This window comes from Triturus cristatus, chromosome 6 (genome assembly GCF_964204655.1).
Source record: "Triturus cristatus chromosome 6, aTriCri1.1, whole genome shotgun sequence".
NCBI lineage: Eukaryota > Metazoa > Chordata > Amphibia > Caudata > Salamandridae > Triturus > Triturus cristatus.
In genome coordinates, this window is record NC_140589.1 from 615,489,647 (window position 1) to 615,515,928 (window position 26,282).

Here is a 26,282-nt window from a genome sequence, read left to right on the forward strand (position 1 = left end):
GGGGGCAGCAAATTCCTGTGTGCCTCCTGAGAGCTTCTTTGCCTCTGCGCTTGCATCTGTAATATGACACGTGTGCAGAAGCAAAGGGATTCCCTCATTTGCATGGTGCCATGCCCCCAAGCAAATGAGGGAATGCCGTCTGAAGATAACGCTAACACTTTATGTTCACCAGTGCTATTGGTATTACAGAAGGGGCGGCACAAGCATCTGTGGCCCACTTTTGTAATGCAGAAGCAGGCGCAAACGCCCTTTTCGCCCTCAGGGCACTTCCATAATGCGGGCACCGATAGTGATCTGGAAGCACACCCTGGACACCGTGGACTCTGCAGGGGGCAAGAGGGGTGGTGGGCAGAGTGCCGGCTCTAAATGTAACACTGAGGCAAGGATTGGCTACATTTTCAGCTGATCAGACTAAAGGAGAAATGTAAAACAGAGACTAAAGCTTTCTGTGCAAACCCTTCTATCGCTGCAGATAGTGTGATAGAGAGTTTACTACCACTGATGCAAAGTTCTGTTGAGTGTGTTTTAACTCTAGTTCATTGACTCTATCGCTGTGATAAACTCTTGGCTCTAAGGTCCCGCTTCACTGAAACACAGAGCAATGGGACTTTGTCAGTAAAAATGCACAAGCAGCCACCCACCCTCTGCTTCCATGAAGCCCCCGTCGTCTCTCGGGCTGCTTTACACCCTGGGCTGCACTGGCATTGCTGCTGGTCCCTCGTGGAGGAGTTTTTTGCCCTTCATTCAATACTATTGGTAACTAGCTTATAAAATGTGTCGGTCATTTAAAAATACCAGTCATTTCGCTTAAAAAATCGTTTTCAGACACACTATTTATAAAGGCACAGAAAATGTTGCTGCATACATTTAAACATATTGTTGCTTATGATTTTGTGACAGAACTGTTTGTGAATTTGCGCAACACAGGATTCTAGTGCCCTCTATACGGTCACGTGCTTTGTTTCAGAGGCCACGCCCCTTTAGAGGACTACTAGGTTGTTTCATGGCCATGACCCTTTTGCGACCCCCACCTTTTCAATCCCAGTTAAAGCCCTGCTCCAGAGGGTTCGTGAGTGGAGCCCCACAGCAGGATACCGTAAATGGCTGTCTAATAGCCTATGAATAGAAAAAGGCTTGGCGAGTGAGTGGGTTTGTATAAATTGGAGCAAGAGAGGGGAAAAAAAAAGCCTGCGAGCAACTTTACAGATCTACAGTCGAATAAATGAACAACCGAATAGGGTTAGGAGCTCTCAAATCTACAAAGGTATCTTTTTGGGATGTAGAGCTTCTACCTGGGGAAGATGTGCTGGAATAAACTGGGTGCCCTGACGAATTAATGGAACTCGTACACCGGACGATCGGAAACTTATCAGCCGCTATCTACTGGCTTGGTTCCAAGACGTCCAATATATCCCCATAACGTTTGAGGACGAATTTAGTGAGGACTTTGCTTTACACGCCCATATAGTTCATTTCCACGTCAGCAGCTCCGCATTGCTAAATCAAGGTTCTCCACTTCAAGATATCTATTTCCGGATATTAGCTTGTGTTGATGACCCAAAGTTTCATAGTAGCTCGTACGTCCTGGAACACTATACATCTGACTGTTCGCTAACTATTGGCTTGCCCTGACTAGCCACCTAAGAAATTATATATGGTTAATAATTGTATTAATAAGGAGCCCCTTCATCTCGTTACTTGCATATAACAAATCTAAAAGAAACTTTGGATGGAACATTGACCACCTGAACAAATTTATTTCCTGCGCCCTGACGAAGGAACTGCTGGACTTGAGGTCCATTTCCGAAACGCGCGTCGGCGCTTTGTTTTGTCATATACTGGATATAGAAGGTCCCATTTGCTATTTGTAGCCTCTTATGTGCTATTAGAGTTCAATTGTGACCTTTGTCATTATTGCTCATCTGATGTGTTTTTTGCTTTTTTGTCTTTCTGATGTATGTGTTGTTGGTATGTGTGCCATTTGTATATGTACGTTGAATTTGTGATTTTTTGTGCTGTACATACATTCTCGATTTTGAAGGGGCTGCCCAGATTATCTCTACATGTAAAGAGACTTAGAATTGTTGAAATTGAATATATATTTATAGTTTGTTTCTACATATTTTTCTCTTAAAAATGAATCAATATGAAAATATTTTCTGTGGGACAATGATGTTTTTAAATATTTGTGGACATATTGCCTATTAAGAATTACCTTGGGGGAGGTTCTGTTTTTTGCTCTTAGTTTTTCCCCTGCCCCCTCCCCCATTTAACCATTAGCTAGGGGCCCACTTATGTTTCGTTTTTCTGGAATAAACTCTGTACTACATCACTTAGCATGACAATGGCATGCGTCGCAATGACTGGTTTTGGAAGAGGAAACTTATCTGCAGCTAAAGGAAGGCCCATGCTCGCATCCAATTGGAGTACAAAAGGGGGTGGTGATGGATGGAGCATCAGAACCAATCAAACACTCACACCCAGTCAACAGATCTGGGTTTGATCCATCACCATTCTTTAGCCCACTCTGCCACCCCAGTTCAGACATGGCCATATGCAAATCAGTCTGACCCTGTGCCTCATGGGAACAGTCCAGCCCGAACTGCCAAGCCATGCCTTCCCTGGACCAGAAACAAGCTTCCTAGGACCGGTTTCTGGCATTTCAGCCGTCTTCAGCCAGGCTTGCTTGAATCCAGTGGCAAAGTGAGCAAGGGACTCACGTCTGAGCATACCCTGCCAACTTATGGCGAACAAAGCAGTACAAAAGGGGGTGGTGATGGATGGAGCATCAGAACCAATCAAACACTCACACCCAGTCAACAGATCTGGGTTTGATCCATCACCATTCTTTAGCCCACTCTGCCACCCCAGTTCAGACATGGCCATATGCAAATCAGTCTGACCCTGTGCCTCATGGGAACAGTCCAGCCCGAACTGCCAAGCCATGCCTTCCCTGGACCAGAAACAAGCTTCCTAGGACCGGTTTCTGGCATTTCAGCCGTCTTCAGCCAGGCTTGCTTGAATCCAGTGGCAAAGTGAGCAAGGGACTCACGTCTGAGCATACCCTGCCAACTTATGGCGAACAAAGCGGTACAAAAGGGGGTGGTGATGGACGGAGCATCAGAACCAATCAAACACTCACACCCAGTCAACAGATCTGGGTTTGATCCATCACCGTTCTTTAGCCCACTCTGCCACCCCAGTTCAGACATGGCCATATGCAAATCAGTCTGACCCTGTGCCTCATGGGAACAGTCCAGCCCGAACTGCCAAGCCATGCCTTCCCTGGACCGGAAACAAGCTTCCTAGGACCGGTTTCTGGCATTTCAGCCGTCTTCAGCCAGGCTTGCTTGAATCCAGTGGCAAAGTGAGCAAGGGACTCACGTCTGAGCATACCCTGCCAACTTATGGCGAACAAAGCGGTACAAAAGGGGGTGGTGATGGACGGAGCATCAGAACCAATCAAACACTCACACCCAGTCAACAGATCTGGGTTTGATCCATCACCGTTCTTTAGCCCACTCTGCCACCCCAGTTCAGACATGGCCATATGCAAATCAGTCTGACCCTGTGCCTCATGGGAACAGTCCAGCCCGAACTGCCAAGCCATGCCTTCCCTGGACCGGAAACAAGCTTCCTAGGACCGGTTTCTGGCATTTCAGCCGTCTTCAGCCAGGCTTGCTTGAATCCAGTGGCAAAGTGAGCAAGGGACTCACGTCTGAGCATACCCTGCCAACTTATGGCGAACAAAGCGGTACAAAAGGGGGGGGTGATGGACGGAGCATCAGAACCAATCAAACACTCACACCCAGTCAACAGATCTGGGTTTGATCCATCACCGTTCTTTAGCCCACTCTGCCACCCCAGTTCAGACATGGCCATATGCAAATCAGTCTGACCCTGTGCCTCATGGGAACAGTCCAGCCCGAACTGCCAAGCCATGCCTTCCCTGGACCGGAAACAAGCTTCCTAGGACCGGTTTCTGGCATTTCAGCCGTCTTCAGCCAGGCTTGCTTTAATCCAGTGGCAAAGTGAGCAAGGGACTCACGTCTGAGCATACCCTGCCAACTTATGGCGAACAAAGCGGTACAAAAGGTGGTGGTGATGGACGGAGCATCAGAACCAATCAAACACTCACACCCAGTCAACAGATCTGGGTTTGATCCATCACCGTTCTTTAGCCCACTCTGCCACCCCAGTTCAGACATGGCCATATGCAAATCAGTCTGACCCTGTGCCTCATGGGAACAGTCCAGCCCGAACTGCCAAGCCATGCCTTCCCTGGACCGGAAACAAGCTTCCTAGGACCGGTTTCTGGCATTTCAGCCGTCTTCAGCCAGGCTTGCTTGAATCCAGTGGCAAAGTGAGCAAGGGACTCACGTCTGAGCATACCCTGCCAACTTATGGCGAACAAAGCGGTACAAAAGGGGGTGGTGATGGACGGAGCATCAGAACCAATCAAACACTCACACCCAGTCAACAGATCTGGGTTTGATCCATCACCGTTCTTTAGCCCACTCTGCCACCCCAGTTCAGACATGGCCATATGCAAATCAGTCTGACCCTGTGCCTCATGGGAACAGTCCAGCCCGAACTGCCAAGCCATGCCTTCCCTGGACCGGAAACAAGCTTCCTAGGACCGGTTTCTGCCATTTCAGCCGTCTTCAGCCAGGCTTGCTTGAATCCAGTGGCAAAGTGAGCAAGGGACTCACGTCTGAGCATACCCTGCCAACTTATGGCGAACAAAGCGGTACAAAAGGGGGTGGTGATGGACGGAGCATCAGAACCAATCAAACACTCACACCCAGTCAACAGATCTGGGTTTGATCCATCACCATTCTTTAGCCCACTCTGCCACCCCAGTTCAGACATGGCCATATGCAAATCAGTCTGACCCTGTGCCTCATGGGAACAGTCCAGCCCGAACTGCCAAGCCATGCCTTCCCTGGACCAGAAACAAGCTTCCTAGGACCGGTTTCTGGCATTTCAGCCGTCTTCAGCCAGGCTTGCTTGAATCCAGTGGCAAAGTGAGCAAGGGACTCACGTCTGAGCATACCCTGCCAACTTATGGCGAACAAAGCAGTACAAAAGGGGGTGGTGATGGACGGAGCATCAGAACCAATCAAACACTCACACCCAGTCAACAGATCTGGGTTTGATCCATCACCATTCTTTAGCCCACTCTGCCACCCCAGTTCAGACATGGCCATATGCAAATCAGTCTGACCCTGTGCCTCATGGGAACAGTCCAGCCCGAACTGCCAAGCCATGCCTTCCCTGGACCAGAAACAAGCTTCCTAGGACCGGTTTCTGGCATTTCAGCCGTCTTCAGCCAGGCTTGCTTGAATCCAGTGGCAAAGTGAGCAAGGGACTCACGTCTGAGCATACCCTGCCAACTTATGGCGAACAAAGCAGTACAAAAGGGGGTGGTGATGGATGGAGCATCAGAACCAATCAAACACTCACACCCAGTCAACAGATCTGGGTTTGATCCATCACCATTCTTTAGCCCACTCTGCCACCCCAGTTCAGACATGGCCATATGCAAATCAGTCTGACCCTGTGCCTCATGGGAACAGTCCAGCCCGAACTGCCAAGCCATGCCTTCCCTGGACCAGAAACAAGCTTCCTAGGACCGGTTTCTGGCATTTCAGCCGTCTTCAGCCAGGCTTGCTTGAATCCAGTGGCAAACCATCACCACCCCCTTTTGTACCGCTTTGTTCGCCATAAGTTGGCAGGGTATGCTCAGACGTGAGTCCCTTGCTCACTTTGCCACTGGATTCAAGCAAGCCTGGCTGAAGACGGCTGAAATGCCAGAAACCGGTCCTAGGAAGCTTGTTTCCGGTCCAGGGAAGGCATGGCTTGGCAGTTCGGGCTGGACTGTTCCCATGAGGCACAGGGTCAGACTGATTTGCATATGGCCATGTCTGAACTGGGGTGGCAGAGTGGGCTAAAGAACGGTGATGGATCAAACCCAGATCTGTTGACTGGGTGTGAGAGTTTGATTGGTTCTGATGCTCCGTCCATCACCACCCCCTTTTGTACCGCTTTGTTCGCCATAAGTTGGCAGGGTATGCTCAGACGTGAGTCCCTTGCTCACTTTGCCACTGGATTCAAGCAAGCCTGGCTGAAGACGGCTGAAATGCCAGAAACCGGTCCTAGGAAGCTTGTTTCCGGTCCAGGGAAGGCATGGCTTGGCAGTTCGGGCTGGACTGTTCCCATGAGGCACAGGGTCAGACTGATTTGCATATGGCCATGTCTGAACTGGGGTGGCAGAGTGGGCTAAAGAACGGTGATGGATCAAACCCAGATCTGTTGACTGGGTGTGAGTGTTTGATTGGTTCTGATGCTCCGTCCATCACCACCCCCTTTTGTACCGCTTTGTTCGCCATAAGTTGGCAGGGTATGCTCAGACGTGAGTCCCTTGCTCACTTTGCCACTGGATTCAAGCAAGCCTGGCTGAAGACGGCTGAAATGCCAGAAACCGGTCCTAGGAAGCTTGTTTCCGGTCCAGGGAAGGCATGGCTTGGCAGTTCGGGCTGGACTGTTCCCATGAGGCACAGGGTCAGACTGATTTGCATATGGCCATGTCTGAACTGGGGTGGCAGAGTGGGCTAAAGAACGGTGATGGATCAAACCCAGATCTGTTGACTGGGTGTGAGTGTTTGATTGGTTCTGATGCTCCGTCCATCACCACCCCCTTTTGTACCGCTTTGTTCGCCATAAGTTGGCAGGGTATGCTCAGACGTGAGTCCCTTGCTCACTTTGCCACTGGATTCAAGCAAGCCTGGCTGAAGACGGCTGAAATGCCAGAAACCGGTCCTAGGAAGCTTGTTTCCGGTCCAGGGAAGGCATGGCTTGGCAGTTCGGGCTGGACTGTTCCCATGAGGCACAGGGTCAGACTGATTTGCATATGGCCATGTCTGAACTGGGGTGGCAGAGTGGGCTAAAGAACGGTGATGGATCAAACCCAGATCTGTTGACTGGGTGTGAGTGTTTGATTGGTTCTGATGCTCCGTCCATCACCACCCCCTTTTGTACCGCTTTGTTCGCCATAAGTTGGCAGGGTATGCTCAGACGTGAGTCCCTTGCTCACTTTGCCACTGGATTCAAGCAAGCCTGGCTGAAGACGGCTGAAATGCCAGAAACCGGTCCTAGGAAGCTTGTTTCCGGTCCAGGGAAGGCATGGCTTGGCAGTTCGGGCTGGACTGTTCCCATGAGGCACAGGGTCAGACTGATTTGCATATGGCCATGTCTGAACTGGGGTGGCAGAGTGGGCTAAAGAACGGTGATGGATCAAACCCAGATCTGTTGACTGGGTGTGAGTGTTTGATTGGTTCTGATGCTCCGTCCATCACCACCCCCTTTTGTACCGCTTTGTTCGCCATAAGTTGGCAGGGTATGCTCAGACGTGAGTCCCTTGCTCACTTTGCCACTGGATTCAAGCAAGCCTGGCTGAAGACGGCTGAAATGCCAGAAACCGATCCTAGGAAGCTTGTTTCCGGTCCAGGGAAGGCATGGCTTGGCAGTTCGGGCTGGACTGTTCCCATGAGGCACAGGGTCAGACTGATTTGCATATGGCCATGTCTGAACTGGGGTGGCAGAGTGGGCTAAAGAACGGTGATGGATCAAACCCAGATCTGTTGACTGGGTGTGAGTGTTTGATTGGTTCTGATGCTCCGTCCATCACCACCCCCTTTTGTACCGCATCCAATTGGAATCATGGAAGGCAATTGATGATACTTCTTAGAGGCGAGATAAGCCTTTCATGTCACGCAAACCAAATGAAGATTTGTATTTTATAATGGCACAACAGCACATCAGTGCATTGTAGGGAAACGAATCCTATATAGAGCAAAACGTGTTAAGGGTTTCAATAGTGAATCACGTATACTAAATCGTGATTTCATCACATGCCCCTAGACTCAGGCAGCATTTGGGTTCCTTGACCTGAAATCCTACATGTTTTTAGAGTGAGGCTTTCTTTCTTGTAGTAGATGCTTTCATGTGAGCGAAAAAATGTGTCCCACTGATGTGCATGAGTCAAAGTATGAAATGGGGTCACGGGCTATTGCAAAACGCATCTAGGTTGCTATATCTAGTGCTTAATTTGAGACATGGATTTCGGTGCTCGCACTGGTGCTTAGGGCCATATGGACAAAAATTTGGAATACCAATTTCCTAATTTCGATTCTCTCTGAATGGCGATTAGGAAATTGGTATTTCTAATTTTATTAGCACCTCTTTGTGAGTCGGAAGTAAACCTACCTCATACATATTAAGTCGCAATTTGCAAACCATTAGGAATCGCAGACATCAAAGGGATGGTGACTTGCTGAGGTCAGCAACCACCATGTCCGTGATTGCTTTTTAATAAAGCAAGGCTTTTTTTGTAAAAGCAGCCTGTTTACCTTAAAGGAAAACATGATGCATTCAAAAAGTAGAAAATGAAACCCTGAAGTGTCATTTTTTAAGAGTAGACAGTGATCTGTGGGACAACTGCTGCTGCTAAAAAATATTATTTACATCCTAAAAGGGAAAGGGACCCTGGGGACCCCTTCCCCTCTGCAAATGGGTTAGCATCAGTTTTAAACTTGTGGTAAAGTATTACTGTTTTGTGACCAGAATTCGGTTGCAAAACAGGATCACATACCATACGATTTGGTATTTGGAAGGGATGCCCTAAACAAGACCCATCCAAATACTGATTCACAAATGCAAAATGCTAAATGTTATTCAGTAACTAGTTACCGAATTGCATTTTGCATTTTGTACATCATAAAAATACGTTTTCTGCTCGCAAACAGTCTGATTAGACCGGAAAATCCTTCTTTGTACATCTATCTGGCCCTTAATTCTCAACAGTACCACTAATGCCAGCATTCCATATGGTGGCGGTATCTGTCTAATTTTGAGATGAGCACAACAACAGTGTTTAATAATTCATATACATTAAAAAACGAATAGTACCTGCCGCCCACGCCATTCTTATTGCTTTGGGTGGCCAGGAATAGTCTGAATTGTCAGACTTGTGCAGTGGTGTGGTGTGGTGTGCAACGGTTAGTAGTTGTGTTGCTACTGTCATTGGCAGTGCCGGTAGTAGACAAAGGTTGTGCAAGCTGCAAACAATTGCATCCTCAGAAGGTCCCTGACGCTTACTTTTTTAATAAACTAAGCACGGCTTGTGCGCACCTGCTGAAAAATGTTCCTGCTGATCCCTGCAGTGTCACGGTCTAGTACAACATATGGGGGGAACTTTCAATGTGTCCGTCTCGATTGTGCTGCTCAGTAGGTGCGAAGGGGAAATACCACTCTGTGTGCTGCTCACAATGAGAGCTGTGGTCACGCAGCCTCACATGCATCTCATGAGTGTGGTCAGAGAAAGGGGCAGACATAGGTTGTAGATCAAATAAAAACCTCATCGACTGATACGACATGTGGGATGCTATTACATTTTTTAAATTTACGAAAGTCGCATCGTAGTCTAGTAAAACTAATTTATTTATACCCTCCTATTTTTCTCCAGATGGGAAAAACGTTTCCATGAGGCAAGAATGTTTTCCCTGCAAAAAGGAGTGCTTGTGGCACACCCCACCCACCCAATATCTGCACCCTGAACAGCTCCTTGTGAGCATCACTAGAGGAGGCTTTGCTGGGAGCAAGGAGTACATTTTTTTTAGAGTTTTATATAGTGCGAACTAGACCCGAGACATCAGGTATCAGAGTGCTTTACATGAGCACCAGTTTCGTTACACAAGGACACATTCAGTTTTGTTAGGCATGGGGAGATTAAGTGATTTGCCCTGAATCACAGGATGTTGAGCGTCGTGCGAGACTCAAACCTGGTTCCCCCGCTTCCAGGTCGACCGCTCTAACCCTAAGGCTACATCCTCTCTCCTTTAATTGGGAGGAGTATGTGTGCTGCCACAAAAAAAGTTCTTGCCCTCCACACAGATGTAAACATTTTATTCATTTATCCAGCTTCCCAAGGTGGAACTTTCAGGGCTACCCACAGGACAGGGGAAAATTAAACCCCCAATTGATTACATCTTCATGTGCAATCGCCTGCATGATCAAGCAGCAGCACTTCAAAACCCAGTGCTGCAGACTAGTGATCATCAACCAGATAGTCTCCCGTATATTACCCTCTTAGGCCATTCCAATGGAGAGGAAATTCACGTACTTCTGAGAAGGCTAAAATGGAATAAAATAGACACAACTAGCCTGTCAAACTGGAAAAGTAATTGGCCCGCATTTGCGAAAGACTTCGCAGCTGGCAACATGGCTGAGAATTGGACTAATCTGGCGCCGGAGCTGTATCGCCTTTTGTCAGAAAGAGCACACTATCAGCAAGATTGTGGAGAAAGGGAGTGCTGCCAAATTCAACCGAGATGTGAAAAAATTGCACAAAGCAAGCGGGCCCTGAGTCAAGCCAACCGTGAACATACGAGAGAGGGTAACAACAAAAAAACTACAAAATCGGTTTCTAGCAAGAAAAGCTCACAGGAAAAACCTATGGGACCACAAAACGCAACTGCAATATTTGCAATGGTCTCACATTTTCAGCCTGCTGACGTCCAATAGACAGGCTGAATTTTGGGCATAAATCAATAGACTGTCCGGCCACGACCGGCGCAATGGGGTTGCCAGCCATACATGGGTCTCCCATGTGACTACACTGTACTGTAGTGCTTCAGACCGTAGATCAGTACACCATCAAATAGTTTCCACTAATTCCAGCTCGATCAATTCTCGTATAAGTAGCACGGAAGAACCATCTGAAACTTCTGAAGTAGGAAATCGGGTAAAGCCAATAATAAAAAAACATCAGTAAGGATGGGGCCCCTGGACCCAATGGCCTGCCTGGAAGCCTCTTCAAAGAAGACAGCGACTTCTGGGGAACCTTATTTACTCCACTTTATCAGTTCTGCCTGGACGACTCAACGGTGCCTGAAGCCTGGAAAGGCTCCTTGCTTCAACCGATTCATAAAAAGGGCGACACTGGAGATCCAACCAATTACAGGCTGATAGCCCTTTTGGATATTGAGGCAAAAGGATATGCAAATCTCCTTCTGCAAGATCTGCAAAATTGGGCTAATGATAATGAAATTCTTCCAGTATACCAGTCCGGCTTTAGGCCAGGAGTTTCGACACTAGACAACATTCTAGCCCTTGCCTACCTGGTAGCACAGTCTATCAAGGAAAAACAGCCCCCACTCTTCGCATGCTTCGTGGATTATTCTGCAGCATTCGATGGTGTCAATAGGAATTTGCTGTGGAGGAAATTACAGGACTGGGGGGGTCCCGACTACACTGTTAAAAGCAATTACTGCTCTCTACACCGGAACCTGGGTACGAGTGAAAGTAACGACGAACTCGGGGACCAAAAAAACTTACACAGACCGTGGTCTAAAACAAGGGTGTGTACTGGCACCCTTGCTTTTCAATCTCTACACTGTAGACCTTGGCAAAACAATTTCCAAAGCCAATCTGTTATCCCCGAAAATTGGGCCTACCAGACTGTTTTTACTGCAGTATGCAGACGACATGGTGCACATGGACCATACTAAAACGGGTATGCAACGAATACTGGATGTATTAAACATCTATAATAATTAAAATGATCTAAGAGTAAATGTAGGGAAAACAAAAGTAGTAATTTTCTGAAAGTATGCGAACAAACAAAAAAAAAACAATGGCAAATGGGTAACCTGAAAGTAGCAACAACAACTAAATACAATGACTTAGGGGTTTGGATTACGAGCAGTGGGAAGTCTGCAGCACACACTGCATCTATTGAATCAAAAGCTAAGGCAGTGACATATGCCCTGTGCAAACTAAACTACAAACTAAGCAGTCCGACAACTGGACCCATTAGAAAGGTTATAAGAGCCAAGCTACTCCCGACAATTACATACGGCCAACTAGCATTTCCTGCGGCATCAATCAACATCATGGAACGCGCCAATTGCCGGGCATTTAAACAGATCTTTCAAATCCCCGCCCATGCTCGGAACACCTTGGTACGTCTTGAATTTGGGTTAAATAAACAGCGCTACGAACATTGGGCATCGTTTGTTCGTTATTATCGAGGGGTTTGTGCTGCCCCCCCAAACACAATGAAGGCAATCTTAAAGGAAATTTTCGTGAAAAATGACAACCCGTGGGCAAGTGGCCTTCTAACTGGTTGCACTGAATTGCACCTTGACTTGTCCAAATGGCAGGATTTTATTTATCAACCCGGAATTTTAAAAAACATTTTAAAGAAACAAGTTAGATTGCTATCAAAGGAAGAGGACTTGAAGGAACTAGAGTCCTCCAGCAGCAACATCAGGCTATTAGCCAGTTCCTTCCACGATAAACTGAGCCAGCCATACCTTGAAACCGCCTTGAACAAGTCAATTTTAAAGCAAATTTTGTCTGTAAGATTGATGGTACTACCGATAAAAGACATCAACAGCCGTTGGAAAACATTAGAGGTAGTCACTACTTGCAGACTGTGCCATCAGCACGAGGAGTCCATGGCCACATGGTCTACACATGTCACCGTTTTAATCATGCAGGTCGCACTTTATTGAAACCCTTGTTTTTAAAATATGGGATACGTACCTGCATAGATGCCATGAAACTTCTCTTCAAGCTGGAGATCCCAATGGAACTAGCAAGATTAGCGAAATTTGCCCACAAGGTGAAAGTTCTGTTACTTAACGACTCAGTTAAAGACTAGAGACAAACTGTAGTCTTGATCTTGTGGTCCCACCTTTTCTTAAAGTAGCAACTACCAGAATGTTTTAAAGAAATGATTATGTTTAATATATGATTAATAGTTTTCTTAAAGGAAATGACCATGTTTTATCTAAACTTAAAAAAGTGTCTGGACGGAGTGCGCTGCAACCAGCCTTTTTCTTTTGTTAACAATTTTAGTTAATTGAAACAATAAACAAAATACAAAAAAATACACAAATACACACATGACATTGTATTGCTATTAGAGTGTAGTAGATAACCAGATAATTCATACTGTTTTTCTCTGGCAGCAGCACAGATGGGAGGAAGGCAGTCATTAACCTAAATGGATTTTTTAATCTTGTTGACAGTGCGTTCAGAAGCCAGACCTATTGGTTTTGCCAATGCTCATTGAGTAATAAGTTTAGAAGTACAGTTAATGAGGTCAAGTTTTGAAAACTTCCCACAAGGGGACGTATTACAGAAATATCCCAATGGTGCAATGGGCCCGTTTTTGCACGCCGTGTACTTTTCTGTATTACAGAGGGGTGCACAAGAGTCTGTACTCATTTTGTAGTACCATTACTGTGCACGGGAATACTAAGCATGAACACCTGAAGAGATACTCCTTCATCTGAGTGAGCAAACATCTTTGCCCTTGCGCCGGTGCCGTATTACATAAAAAAACGCAAGGATGGACGGTTCTCGGGAAGTACACTAACAGCACAAACAAGACGTGTGCACAATTGGTGTGCTACGCACAGGTACCTTTTGGTAGAGGGCACAGGGGGCCCAGCATTCACCTTGATCTTATCATGAATTAACATTGCTTTAAATTGTATTTTTTTCTTCATTTATACACCGTTAGACATTCTTTTGCCTTGAAGTACAATACCAACAGCAATGTTTCAGAGGTAAATGAGTAATAGCATCATTCCTGTGCTCGGATCATGTACCCATCTGTATATTTCAACAACTGATCTATTGTGTGGAAGAAAAAAAACACTCACGGCTGATAGCAGTGTGCAGCTGATACGATCCAGTACTGATTGATCAGAGACCCTCCACACCAGCGGCCTCCATTGCACATGAAGTAGACCTGCCAGGGAGCACTGTTTCGGGCACAGTTGTAGCCATTGACAATATCATTGATATCTTCAACCTTTGTTGGGTAGGCAGCTGCAAGAGAGGATTCAGGAGAAACTTGAAGAGGTCTAGGTCAGATGTTCTCACATTTATGGAATCAGATACCTAGTACATACAGGAGTGACCAATAGCTTATTCACCTATCCTAGGCAAAGTAGTGATAATAAGTTGCCCTTAACAACTAACTTTTGTGAAGAGTTAGCTACACTTGGGGCTATGCATTTCTGACTTCTTATATTCATAGATAATTTTAACATCTTTTGTGGGAATGCAGGAATATTATCTGAAGTGAATAAGGACAACACATGAGCTGACATAGTTGATAAAACTGATGTTTCAGGATTCGCCATAATTTTACCTCTTTTTGTTGTGAATTTTGTTTACAAAAAATTGCAATCTGGTTGCAAGTTTCCAGTGATGGAATGAAGGATCAGGGGAAGCACAGGAATCAATTTTGTGACAGAGCTCCCCAGGGTGGAATTTTCCAGCCATAGTGAACACAGCTCATGCTTAGCGCAAAAGGGAGCAGGTATATGACAAGATAAACTACCTTAATATCACTCCAGAACCCTGAGTATTAAAACACCTTCTCAGCGTCTTTGAGCGCAATTCACTGATTCCTGTTCTTAGATCTTAAATGTATTGTTTGTTAATGGGAATGTCTCCCTTTGTGAGTTAGGTTATGTTATGTGTTTTTGTAGAGTGTGCAATTCACCCAGTAAAGTTTGGGCCAAGCCGTGGCTTGGCCTAGATGAAGAGCCACACCTTCAGCTTCTTGCGGAACTCAAGAACTGAGGAGGAAGCCCTGATCTGCATGGGCCGCTCGCTCTAGGCTTTAGGATTGAGGTAGGAAAAGGCACGACCAAGCATCCTGGTTTTGAGTATGTGTGTGATGCGTGCGAGTAGGAGTCCGGCTGAGCGGAGGTCTTTGGTAGGTTTGTGGAAACTGATGTGGTTGTTGAGGTAGGCAGAGCCTATATTGGGTAAGGCTTTGAATGTCTGCATGAGGAGAGCTCCTTTGTGGATGGGGAGCCGGTAGAATTCTTTGAGGTGCCGGGTGATGTCGTGCAGGGAGGGAGGATGAAGGTGAGCCTGGCTACAGAGTTCTGTATGGTCTGGAGTCGCCTGGTCAGTTGAGTGTTGATTCCAATGTAGAGGGTGTTTCTGTTTACCGGGTGTTATTAGAGCTTAAGTGATGGTTCTGCAGGTGTTGGTGGGTTGGATTTGATGATCTGTTTTAGCATCTTTAGTGTGTGGAAGCAGGAGGTGGAGACTGCATTTACTTTGCCGGTCCTGGTGAGTTATTGATGACTAAGCTGAGGGTATTGGCCTGGGTTGTTGGTAGGGGGGTGGGTCTAAGACTAGCAGGCCACCAGGGGGAAACAACCATTACAACACAGTCATTACAACGCATTACATTTACAATGCAGTAATTACAACACAACTGCCTTTACATCGCATGCCATTACAACACAGCCATTACAACGCATGTCACTACAACGCATGCCATTACAACGCATTATAAGGTAAGTAATGGGGAATAGTAATTTTTAACCCTACACTGTCCAACACTTACCCTACTGTTGCACTCACTGGAGTGGGAATAGTAATTTTTACCCCTACACTATCCAACACTTACCCTACTGTTGCACTCGCTGAAGTGGGAATAGTAATTTTTACCCCTACACTATCCAACACTTACCCTACTGTTGCACTCACTGGAGTGGGAATAGTACTTTTTACCCCTACACTATCCAACCCTTACCCTACTGTTACACTCACTGGAGTGGGAATAGTAATTTTTACCCATACACTATCCAACACCTACCCTACTGTTGCCCTAAAAGTATTAAGTGTAGTAATGGTATGCATTGTAATGGTATGCGTTGTAATGGTATGGGTTGTAATGGAATGCGCTGTATATGTAGTTTCAAAAAATGTGTTGTGATGGCATGCGTTGTAAATCATGCGTTGTAATGGATGTTGCGATGTAAAAACCACGTTGTAAAGGCATGCGTTTATTAATTTTATTTATTTATTTAAAGAGTTTTATATAGTGCTAGCTAGACCCGGAGGTATCAGAGTGCTTTACATGAATGTGGAGTAAGAAAACACTTGTACATAATTACATCAGTTACCAGAGCATAAATAACACAAAAAACAAGTCCCATGGGGCAAAGAGGTGAGTGGGGGAGAAGAATTGAGTCGAGAAGCTGGCAAACAGACCAAGTCAGGCAAACCGGCAATGAAAGATAGTACATCAGGGGACCCTCAAAGTCAAAGTCCATGAGCCCACAGTCCGGTGGGGTCACGGAATCACATAATCCAGGGCCAGACTGGCTCTCCGCGCCGGAGCACCAAAGGTAGTGGAGAGGGCCAGAAGGAAGGGGCGAAAAGGGTGTCTCGCAGTGGGGGGGAGTCGACTTGAAGCAATAGACAAGCTGGTGACACCAAGACATAGACCGGCAGCATACAGCGATCTTAGTAACCGGTCAAAGCCGTCAAGATGAAGGACCCAGCTCACGGACCCATATACCTCCAGCACAAAATGGGGGATAGCAGATGAACAAAATGTTTGCATTGTAACGTGTCCTATTCGCCACTAGGTGTAGTCCTACAGTGAGGTGTTTCTGCTGACTATCACAACTTCTGTCTTGTCAGGGTTTAAATTGAGGCAGTTAGTTCTCATCCACCTGACAAGTTTGGTTATGCAGGTGGCAAAACTGGGTGAAATTGGGACGGTGTTCAGCACTCTGTTGGAGAGGAAGAGTTATGAGCCGGGTGTCACCGGCATAGGATAAGACATTGATTCTGTTGGTGAGGACGGGGTTGGTGAGAAGTGTGAAGATCTGGCTCTTCGACTAACCGTGCAGGGCCTAGCACCTACACACCTACACACCTGCTCAAGCGACTCCTCCTTACATCCAATGTTCGTCTGTGCTGTGGCTACCATTAAGTAGGTGTGGGGGAGGAAAGTTGGGGCAGTAGGTGGGGCTGGGTGCAGGAAAATGGGAGAGTGGGTGAACAGGAGAGTGGTAGAGTTTGGCAAAAGGTGGGAAGAGGTAAGGAGCATGGGGGAAAATGAGGCATAGAAGGCAGGGAAGGGGTGAGGAGCAAAAAGAGCCAAAAGGCAGAAAACAATAGAAAAAGAGCAAAATAGGGGCAAGGAAGCAGTGGCACAAGAACAAAACTAACCCCAGAGAAACAGTGGCAAAATAGCAAAGTGATCACAGAGCAACAGTAGCAAAAGAGCGTAATGAGAGCAGAAAATAGGAGCAAAAGAGTTTAGCTCAGAAAAACAGTGGGAAAAAAAAACATTTGCACAATATGAACGGAGGCAAAACGGCGAAGTCAGACAAAATAGCAAGCAGAAAAGACTAACAAGCAAAACAGAAGCAAACCAGGCAAACAGTTGGGAGAGAGAGCCGAGTGACAGTGAGAGTGTGAGAGAAAGAGGAGAGAGAGAGAGAGAGAGAGAGAGAGAGAGAGAGAGAGCGAGAGAGAGTGTGGAAAGAAGCAGTAGGAGAAGGAGGCAAGGTGCATTGGATCACACCGGAGCGGGGTCTGCGAGGGCAGGGCTTGGTCGTAGGGACCAGGGAGCCTTGGACAATAACAGTGAGCACTGTGAATATATGTCTTTATTAAAAATTGTATTAAGCACAGTATAGCCAGGGCCACTGGAATTATGTGGCAGCGGAGGACCAAATTATGCGGCAGGGTTGACTGAATTAAATGGCAAGAAAAGGCAAATTATGTGGCATAATGTGGCACATTTTGTGATATTATTATTTAATTTTTTGTAATTTGTACACATTGTAGCACTGCCTGTGCAAAGACTTTACCTGATCAGCACCAGTTAAACACTCAAATTCAGCAACATGGAATTGAAAGATGACCAGTCAACATTTCTGACTGGCTTTAAAGTGCACAGGGACATGTTGCCATGTTTTTAGTAACTTTTGTTCCATTTGAGCTACAAACAATTATATTTTGTTAAAATCTGCAGATTATGCATCAGATGACAGATTATGTGGCATATGCAAAAAAACGCTGTGGCCACAGAATCACATAATCTCAAATCTAGTGGCCAGATATGCTGATACGAAATGATTTACTGTTTAAGCTAAAACAAGTGCTTTCAAATAATGCATTTTAGTAATAGTAATAGTAATAGCCCTGGAGTGTGAGGGCCCACCGCATCACAATTATGAGAGTTTCACTTTACAAAGAGGCATGGCGGCTCATGTGCATTGCTAGCATTAGGCCGGAGGGCATTCATGCTGCAAAGAGGCGAGCAACCTGTGGAAGTTCCATTCTTTCTGAAAGGGACAGAGAGCCAGGGAGCAGTAAGCGGAGCTCGGTGGGGGTGTAGGGAGATGGGAAAGCGGGAAAGAGTGGCAAAACGGTGGGAAGAGGTGACACTGATGGTTCATCTGTTCCCCGATTTACGAGCCAGGAGCATGTTTATAGAGCCCCTGTGGTACCGGAAAAGCTGAAGCATCAATTTCCGGAATAATCTGCACTCTTGCACCACATACACTTGTAAATCAAAGCAAAGGGTTCTTAATATAAGCCCGACTAAATAGCATAGTTGTCGTGATAATACATTTCTCAAGCGTCTCATAAGTAGCGCATTGAAGCTCTCGTCATGGGTTTACCTGCACGCCACACCGCCAGTACCAGCAGGAGAAGGAGCTTCATCTTTGAGCTGTGGTTGCCTCTGGAGCGTTCCAATGGTCGCAATGAGCGGGGGAGTCTTTATTTATACCCCCTGTCTATCACTTCCCGTACATTAATGATAACTTGAACGTTTATATTGGCAACTATCAAAGCCATGGGGTGGGGAGGGGGTGATTAAACAAGCACATGCTGATGCGATAGCTTTATTTTCTGACCATGTTCCAGGGTGTATTGAAATAAAACCCTGTGACCGTAAGAGTGGATAACTGGAACCATTTATCACTGTAATAGCACTATCAACTTGGAATTTACACAAGATGGGCCTAGTGCCAGGTCCAAGTCACCTTCTAGTTCCAAGTATTGGTTCGATGGTGGATGGAATTCATTTCTTATCACTGAAGCAATGTGTTTTTTTTTCTAACAGAGCACAATCCGTGAATATCCGGATGACACAGTCAAAGTCAAATCCTTGGCGGAGCAATGTCAAACTACACTTTGACAAACAGCAGGGACCCCCTAATTCAAGGTCGGAGCAGTGATTGATTTTGTTTTTAAATATCTTTTAAGCAGTAGAATGTTGAGGTCAACGAACCCTGGGACCTCTGGATTGTTCTTCTTAAAGACCTCTGTGGAGCGAAGCTGTTTGAATCCAGCAGGACCACTATGAGTGCTCGGGGGGCCCGAAGAGGCTCCAAGCAAAAGACTCCTGTTGCCGCCTTGGACTCTAAGGATGTCAAAGCTGCCAAAGATGCCGCCTCCGCCACTAAGGGAGCTTCTAAACCTAAAACTGAGGTCAGTGGGGATAAGAAAACGCAGGGAAAACAGTGGGGCAAACCAGGGGGGGGGGTCTCCGCCTAGAGGTCCTAAAAGCACTGAGACTGTTCAACCCCCCCCCTGCAAAAATCTTTTTGGGAATCAAAAAAAATATGTTAAATCCCAATATGAAACCCCCATCCTCTTTCATCAATCACTCGCCAGCAGATAACGTAAAGGCGGGGGCACCTCAAGCAGGGAGTGGAACGGATTGCGTTGCCCCATCCACTATACCAGAAAATGACTTGGTTGAATTAACAGAGCCTACAGGGGTTCAGGATGGGCCCTCCCTAGTCCCGGTGTCAGCACTCCCACTCGCAGATACTACAACTCCTTTGTAACAGCCTACCCAACAGGCACTGGCACCTGATAATATACTTGGCGAGAATAGTATGGAGGCCCCACAGCTCATCCCTGACCCTGACCCTGGTGAAGCAGGGACCAACAAAGTGTTCCAAAACCTGATGGTGCCCCCCGGCTCCCCGGCTCCCAGACTCCCTGGACACCCGAAACAGGAGGGAAGATTTTTACTCCGTGTCAGACAGTACTCCAAATTCTTCCAATGAAGATGGCTCTGAGGAAGCCAGCGAAGGGGACAGTGAGATCTCACTTCAAAACACAGGCTCAAAGTAATCTTAAACAGGAGTACTGAGGTTTTTCTCTCCGAGATTAAAGCAGGGGAATATTTGGAGGAACTGAAATTCAGGAAGAAGTAACATTTGCTCACTCTGTCCAATGAGTGAAACCAGACCTAACCCGCACTCTCCGTGACCTTGACTTTGGCATTATTTTGACTTTATTTGATATTCGCTCTATTTTCTGTCATGTGGTTTCTTTATTCTTCTATGTTATTATCACACTATTACACTATATCACTTTACCACTGAGCACAGTCAAGAAAAAGGGGCACGCGGCCGAACTGATAAACTAGAGCTATAGTTTTTATCAATTCGGCGTGGCTGGCAGTCGGGGCTCAAGTTGATTATCATCACTCAGGCTTCGCCTGATTGCTCGAAGAACGGGGGGGAGGGGGGAGGGATGGGAAAGGCACTTCAAGAGAAGAGTTCTGCACAGAAAAATTAAGCACAAGCTTTTTAATCTTTCTTGCACATACACATGTATACCTAAGACACACTTGCTATTGTACAGGTCAAGACGTTAGGAGTCTGTTGTGTTATTATTCTTTGGTCTTTTTTTTTTTTTCCTTCTTAAATGGCTAAGCTAAACTCCTTAAGAATTGTCTCTGTTAACATCTGCGGGCTAAACGATCGCTCAAAAAGGCAGAATGTGGCGCTTGGGCTTCGTTCTCTGGGGGGGGGGATATCAACTGTATACAGGAAACTCATATCGAGGGCTCCCAGAGGCACTTATTAGACTCCTTGGGTTTCCAAGTCTTGGGGGCCACCACACAGGGTTCCAAAATCAGGGGGGTGGGTATACTGGCTGAGAAACGACTTTCTATCTCTTCACCCCGGGTCAAGGCTGATTCTTTAGGCAGATGGGTGATTACTGAGTGTCATGTTTCTAATAACCCCCTTGTACCCTTTGCTCAATTTACGGGACTAATGTAGATGAGCCAGGAGTTATCAACTTGGTTTCAGGGGAATTAGCACACTGGCCCACCCACATTGTCCTTTGCGGTGATCTGAATTTGCATCTACCCTCTAGCTGGGATAGTGTTAGCCACTGGAAATACAAGGGTAGGAAACCCCTGGTATATCAGGCTTTGATAGATCTTGCGCAGATGCATGGTCTAAGAGATTTTTGGGCAAGACTGAACCCCTCCCAGCCAGGGTATACATTTTTTTCTGCTCCGCATCACACCCTTGTTAGGCTGGACTACTTTTCCTTTCATCTTCAATCATCAACAATTGCACTATTGAAATGGCCCCACGCTTTATGTCCGACCATAATCCCCTTATCATTAACATTAAAGGTTTAGGGAAAGTTAGAGAGGCCTCTACCTGGAGTTTTGAAAAAGCTTTACTACAGGACCGGTTGTATAAAACACACATGCAAGGATGGCTAGAGGAATTTTTGGAGATTAATGTTGGCTCTGCCCCTCTTATGACAGTTTGGGAAGCTTTAAAAGCGGGGATCAGGGGCGAGACCCTGGGATTCTCAGTGCGCAAAAATAAAAAAGAGAAAATGGTGATAAGTAGTTTACAGGGGAAGCTAAGGATGGCCGAAACCAAATTGACTCACTGCATTCAAACAGGACAAGATGTCGAGACAGTGCAGAAAGAGGTAGTGCTGGTCAGAGCCGAAATTGGGGCAATTTTTGCTGAAAAAAACGCTGCAAAATGGGCAACCACCCGAGAAAAAAATTACGAGTGTAGCGACAATATTGGGCATCATCTGGCTGTCAGGACCAGGCAACAGGTTTCCTGTAGTGAGATACGCACAATTAAACTCCCATTAGGGGATGAGACTAACGACACAGATCACATACGAAAGGGATTCCAGGACTTCTACTCCGAACTTTATACTGAAGAGAATCATGGTCCCAGTGACCTAATCGCTAACGAGACCACCAACTACCTTAGCGAGATCAACCTCAGATCTCTTTCCTTAGAGGATAGGGAAATGTTCGACATAACTCCAACATGGGACGAGATACTGGAATCCCTCAACAGCCTGCCTGATGGGAAAGCTACTGGGCTGGATGGCATCCCAGTAGAGTTCTATAAGACTTTCGCTCCACAAATTAAGACAATTCTTATAGAAGTAATAACCTCTATCTTTAACGGGACTTTACCACCAGCATCCTGGTCTATGGCCAGAATAGCTATTTTCCCAAAGAAGGATAAATCTCCAACAGAGATGAGTTCGTATCGACCAATAACGCTCATTAATTGTTATTCAGTGGTTGAATCTTTGGTTTCAGAGTGGCAGCATGGGTTTATCCCGAAAAAAGGAACAACTGAGCATGTTAGAAGGGCCATTACTCTTTTTGACGCCGCACAGGCTGCTGGAGACCCGATGTCACTTACACTCTTGGACGCTGAGAAAGCCTTTGATCGCGTCTCCTGGCAATTTCTGTGGGCAGTCATAAGGAGAATGGGATTCGGGCCAAAGATTACGCAGGCAGTACAAGCCCTTTATGTAAAATCAACAGCTTGTGTCTCAGTTAATCGGCAACTAACCGGGCAGTTTGAGATCTCCCGAGGCACCAGGAAAGGCTGCCCATGCTCCCCTCTGCTGTTTGCCCTTTATTTGGACCCTTTCATCAAGCAAATAGAGAGAAATAATGAGATTCTCCCAGTCAACTTCCAAGGCAGCTGTATAAAGATCATGGCTTACGCCGATGATCTGGCCATCACTTCACCTGATCCTTTAAACACCATAGTGGCTCTTGAAAATGAGGAAGGCTCTCTGGCTATGCCCTGATTCAAAACAAAACCCAAACAATAAAAAATAGCCAAGTACCATGGACCGATTACAGAGTGGTTTCCAGAGCCAAATATCTGGGAGTCTCCATCTCATCAAATCTGGATGAAATTGTTACAGACAATCTAGCTCCTTTGGCATCACGCACTAAAAAGGCTCTGAAACAAATCAACAACCTACATTTAACCCTTGTTGGCAGATGTAATGTCATAAAAATGACATACTTTCCCAAACTCCTATATTTTTTCCGCACAATAGCTCTAGAATTCAGTAAATTAACCTGCAAAAATTTCAACAAATATTCACACAGTTTATCTGATCTTATTCCCAACCCAGGAGGGCATTAAGGCAGCTCTGTCTACCAAAAGAGCGAGGGGGTTGGTCTTTTCCTAACATCACTCTTTACTATTGGGCTTAGGTTTTACAATATAGCGCAGAATTGTTAAAAGAGGCTCCACCCCCGCAGACATTAGGGCTCCCCACGCCCTTCCAGCTACTGTTGGGAGAACAGTCCTGGGGCTGTCTACTTCGGGAAACCACCTACGGATACTATAAAAGGGTGAGATTTAAGACATTACTAAACTCTTTTAAAACCTTCCGCAGTATCCGCAAAGTCTTAGGGTTGGGCAGATTTAACTTCTATACTCCCACGCTGAACAATGGCAGCTTGCCTGCTATCTTCAGCAGGGCTTACTTCTCAGACTGGCATAAGGCCGGCATATTGAAATTGGGAGACCTCGTTACCTGTGAAGGGGTAGTCCCTTTCTCTGAGTTACTGGCTAAATTCAAACTCAAAAATGAAGATGCATTCAAATATTTCTCTGTATTTGACTTCTTGACTAGGAAGGCAGGGGGGCCTCAGGTTTTAGGGAAATTGACCTGCTTAATACTTTACGTAAACCATTAATCCCTCGAATTGGCCTATTATATAATATCATAAATAGGCAGACCCCCGACGACTTACAGAACACAGCTGATAAATGGCACAACAAAACTGACACTTCTAACAGCACTTTTTTTTAACTCACTTGCCCTCTCACAGAACATTCTAATCTCAGCCAAACTACAGGCACAACATTTCAAAACTATTTTCTTTCTATATCTCACTCCTAGTAAAATTGTAAAGTGGGGGACCGGCCAAGGTACCCTATGTCCTAGATGTTTGGAATATGGGGCCAACTCTATCCATATTTTCTCCACATGCTTTAAACTCTCCATCACTTTAAACCGAATACAGGAATTTTTAAGGGAAGTCACAACTCAGCCTATAACACTGAATCCTACTAATATTCTGCTAGGAACGCAGACCAAGACCTCTCAGTTGAAAAGAGATGGTTTAATTTTCATCGCCATGACTGTTTGGCGGCTCTGTGTGGCCTCTGCCTGGCTTGACCCGGAGCCCCCATCGTTTTCACATTGGCTAGCCAGATTTATCGCTACGTATCATCTAGAAATCGCTGTGTATGCAAAGAAAGGAAGGAAAGGACGGAAAAAGGGACTGGAGGTGTGGGAAAAATTGACTTTTTGGCTGGCACAGTCAGGATAACTTTCACTTCGTCCCGCTTCTCCTCCCAAGTGCTGTGTAAAGTAAATCTTGGTTTTCTTTCTCTCTTTCTTTTTTTTAAATCTGAGTCCTAGGCCTCGTGGTTTTTCACGTATTTCATATTTTGTTCTTTCTCTTCTTAAATGTATGTGCTTCTTGGTTTACTGTGTTTTTATCTCTTCTCTAAACTATACGCAGTTTCTTCTCTCACTGAGGGGTGGGGGGGTGGTTGCTCTATTGAAATGCTTTATGTATCTTTTTTTTTTACGTTGGCTAATTAAAAAAAAAAAAAAAAAAAAAAGACCCAGTTCCCTGGTAAAGTGCTTGTGCTTTGCGGCTTTGTGCAAATTTGAAACAGTCTTTTATTGAATAAAATAATTGGAGATCTCCAGTCTCAGTTGCTTCCTCCAGGGCAAAGACTGAGATCAGTCGGAGTACTATGTGCTCCATCTGCAGTCATATCATTACGAGGATGAGTAAATATTTTCCTTTTTTCAATTCTAGTCGACAGGGAGTTCATGCTGGCTTCCCATTAAAGTAATCTGTGATCACCTTTTGGACTATTCGTGGGTGAGGTCGGGGCCCAGAGCGAGGCTGCAGAGTGTCCCTAATTTTTTGTGTGAATCACCCACAGCGGGCCAAGATGTAGGGTTCCCTTTGTGTGAAACATATTGCCAAAGCCGCTAGGCAACTATTTGCTTTTTCGCTCAAGTATTGTTTCCTAAGGGGGGTTCTTCTTTCATTTGCTGTAGCATGGCAGCAACACAGGAGGTGCAGCCATGATTCTCGTTTTTAGTCACATAAGCGGCATGCCCCCCTAGTTTTTTGGTTTACCCAGGCAGGGCTAAATTCCGCTATCGGCAATGCTAGCGAACACATATATAAAATCTCTCTTCTAGTTTTGGAGTTGAGAGCCGCAAAGAAGTAAGGCTGGGGTTTGGATACCAAATATGGTGCATTGAGTAAGAAGGTGATGTTTTTATTGATTCCTGGTCTTGCAGGAATGAAACTAATCGCACTTGTCGATTAATGTGCTTTTTCCAGGTTGCATATGAGATAAAAGGCAGAGCGAGTGCTGATTTATTTATTTCTATTGTGGCAAGGGCTCTCTTGAGCTGAGTATTCAATGGGGATCCGTTTTTTTCAAATATATCACTAAGGCAGCTGTTTAAGGATTGCTCCGGGGCTTTCAGAATTTGAATGTAATATATTAGAAGGTCCACGTCAAGAGTTAATGATTGTTTACTCAAACCAAGCTCCAGCCTGAGTCTCGCCCTGGAAAGATGTTTTGGGGGTTGTAAGATCCTTGTAACCCAAGCACTGTGCTCGCTCCAGGATTTCCGAGCAAGCACCCTGGAACGCATGGTGCCCATATGAGAGAGCTGGTAAGAGAGAAGCTTGGATGACTTTCTTATGCCCTCTGCTGATGGGCTTTTTGTCTTGTTGTTAAGTTTGATTAGGCCATAAGTAACGGCCGTCGATTTCTTGATCAGATTGTTTTTGTGAGCAGAGGGTTGAATGGATTCTGTAAACCCGACCCTGAAGTACTTGTATTTTGGAACTGAATTGATTGTCATTTCACCTATGTTGGAAGTGATTTTTTTGTGTGCTTTTGCCGGCCAAGTACAAGGATATTCTTTTTTTCTGTGTTGATGATTAGATGGTTTGTTCTACAGTACTTGTGTAGGCTGGTCAAGGCACGTTCCAGTCCTACTTTGGTGTGATCCATGATGACAATGTCATTGCATATTGAAGAATATGTAGGGGGTGGTGGCCTAGTCAGGTAGGGACCAGACAGCTGTTGGAGAGAGCTTTACCCAGATTTACTGTGTACAATTTAAAGAGTAAATGGACGAGCACATTTTGGCTGAAAGAGATGTGGGGCCTGTTTTAAAATACACCCAGGTTTCTGAGTTGAGGGATATTATGGCTGTTAGGAGCGAAGATGGAATGCTCCAATTTGCTAATTTCTTCCAAACAGTTT

General features: G+C 45.7%; 1 protein-coding gene across 1 annotated transcript in view; it reads right to left on the minus strand.

Moving 5' to 3' along the window:
• The window catches only part of LOC146817642 (trypsin-like), a 39,905-nt gene extending 21,228 nt beyond the window's left edge, over positions 1 to 18,677 (minus strand). The window contains exons 1-2 of the mRNA XM_085611105.1: positions 18,531 to 18,677; positions 13,737 to 13,905 (exon numbers count right to left, since the gene is read on the minus strand). Of these exons, the coding sequence (XP_085467231.1) occupies positions 13,737 to 13,905; positions 18,531 to 18,573 (212 nt within the window). The 5' untranslated portion in view covers positions 18,574 to 18,677. The remainder of the gene's footprint in view (positions 1 to 13,736; positions 13,906 to 18,530) is intronic.
• Between the last annotated feature and the right edge of the window lie 7,605 nt (positions 18,678 to 26,282).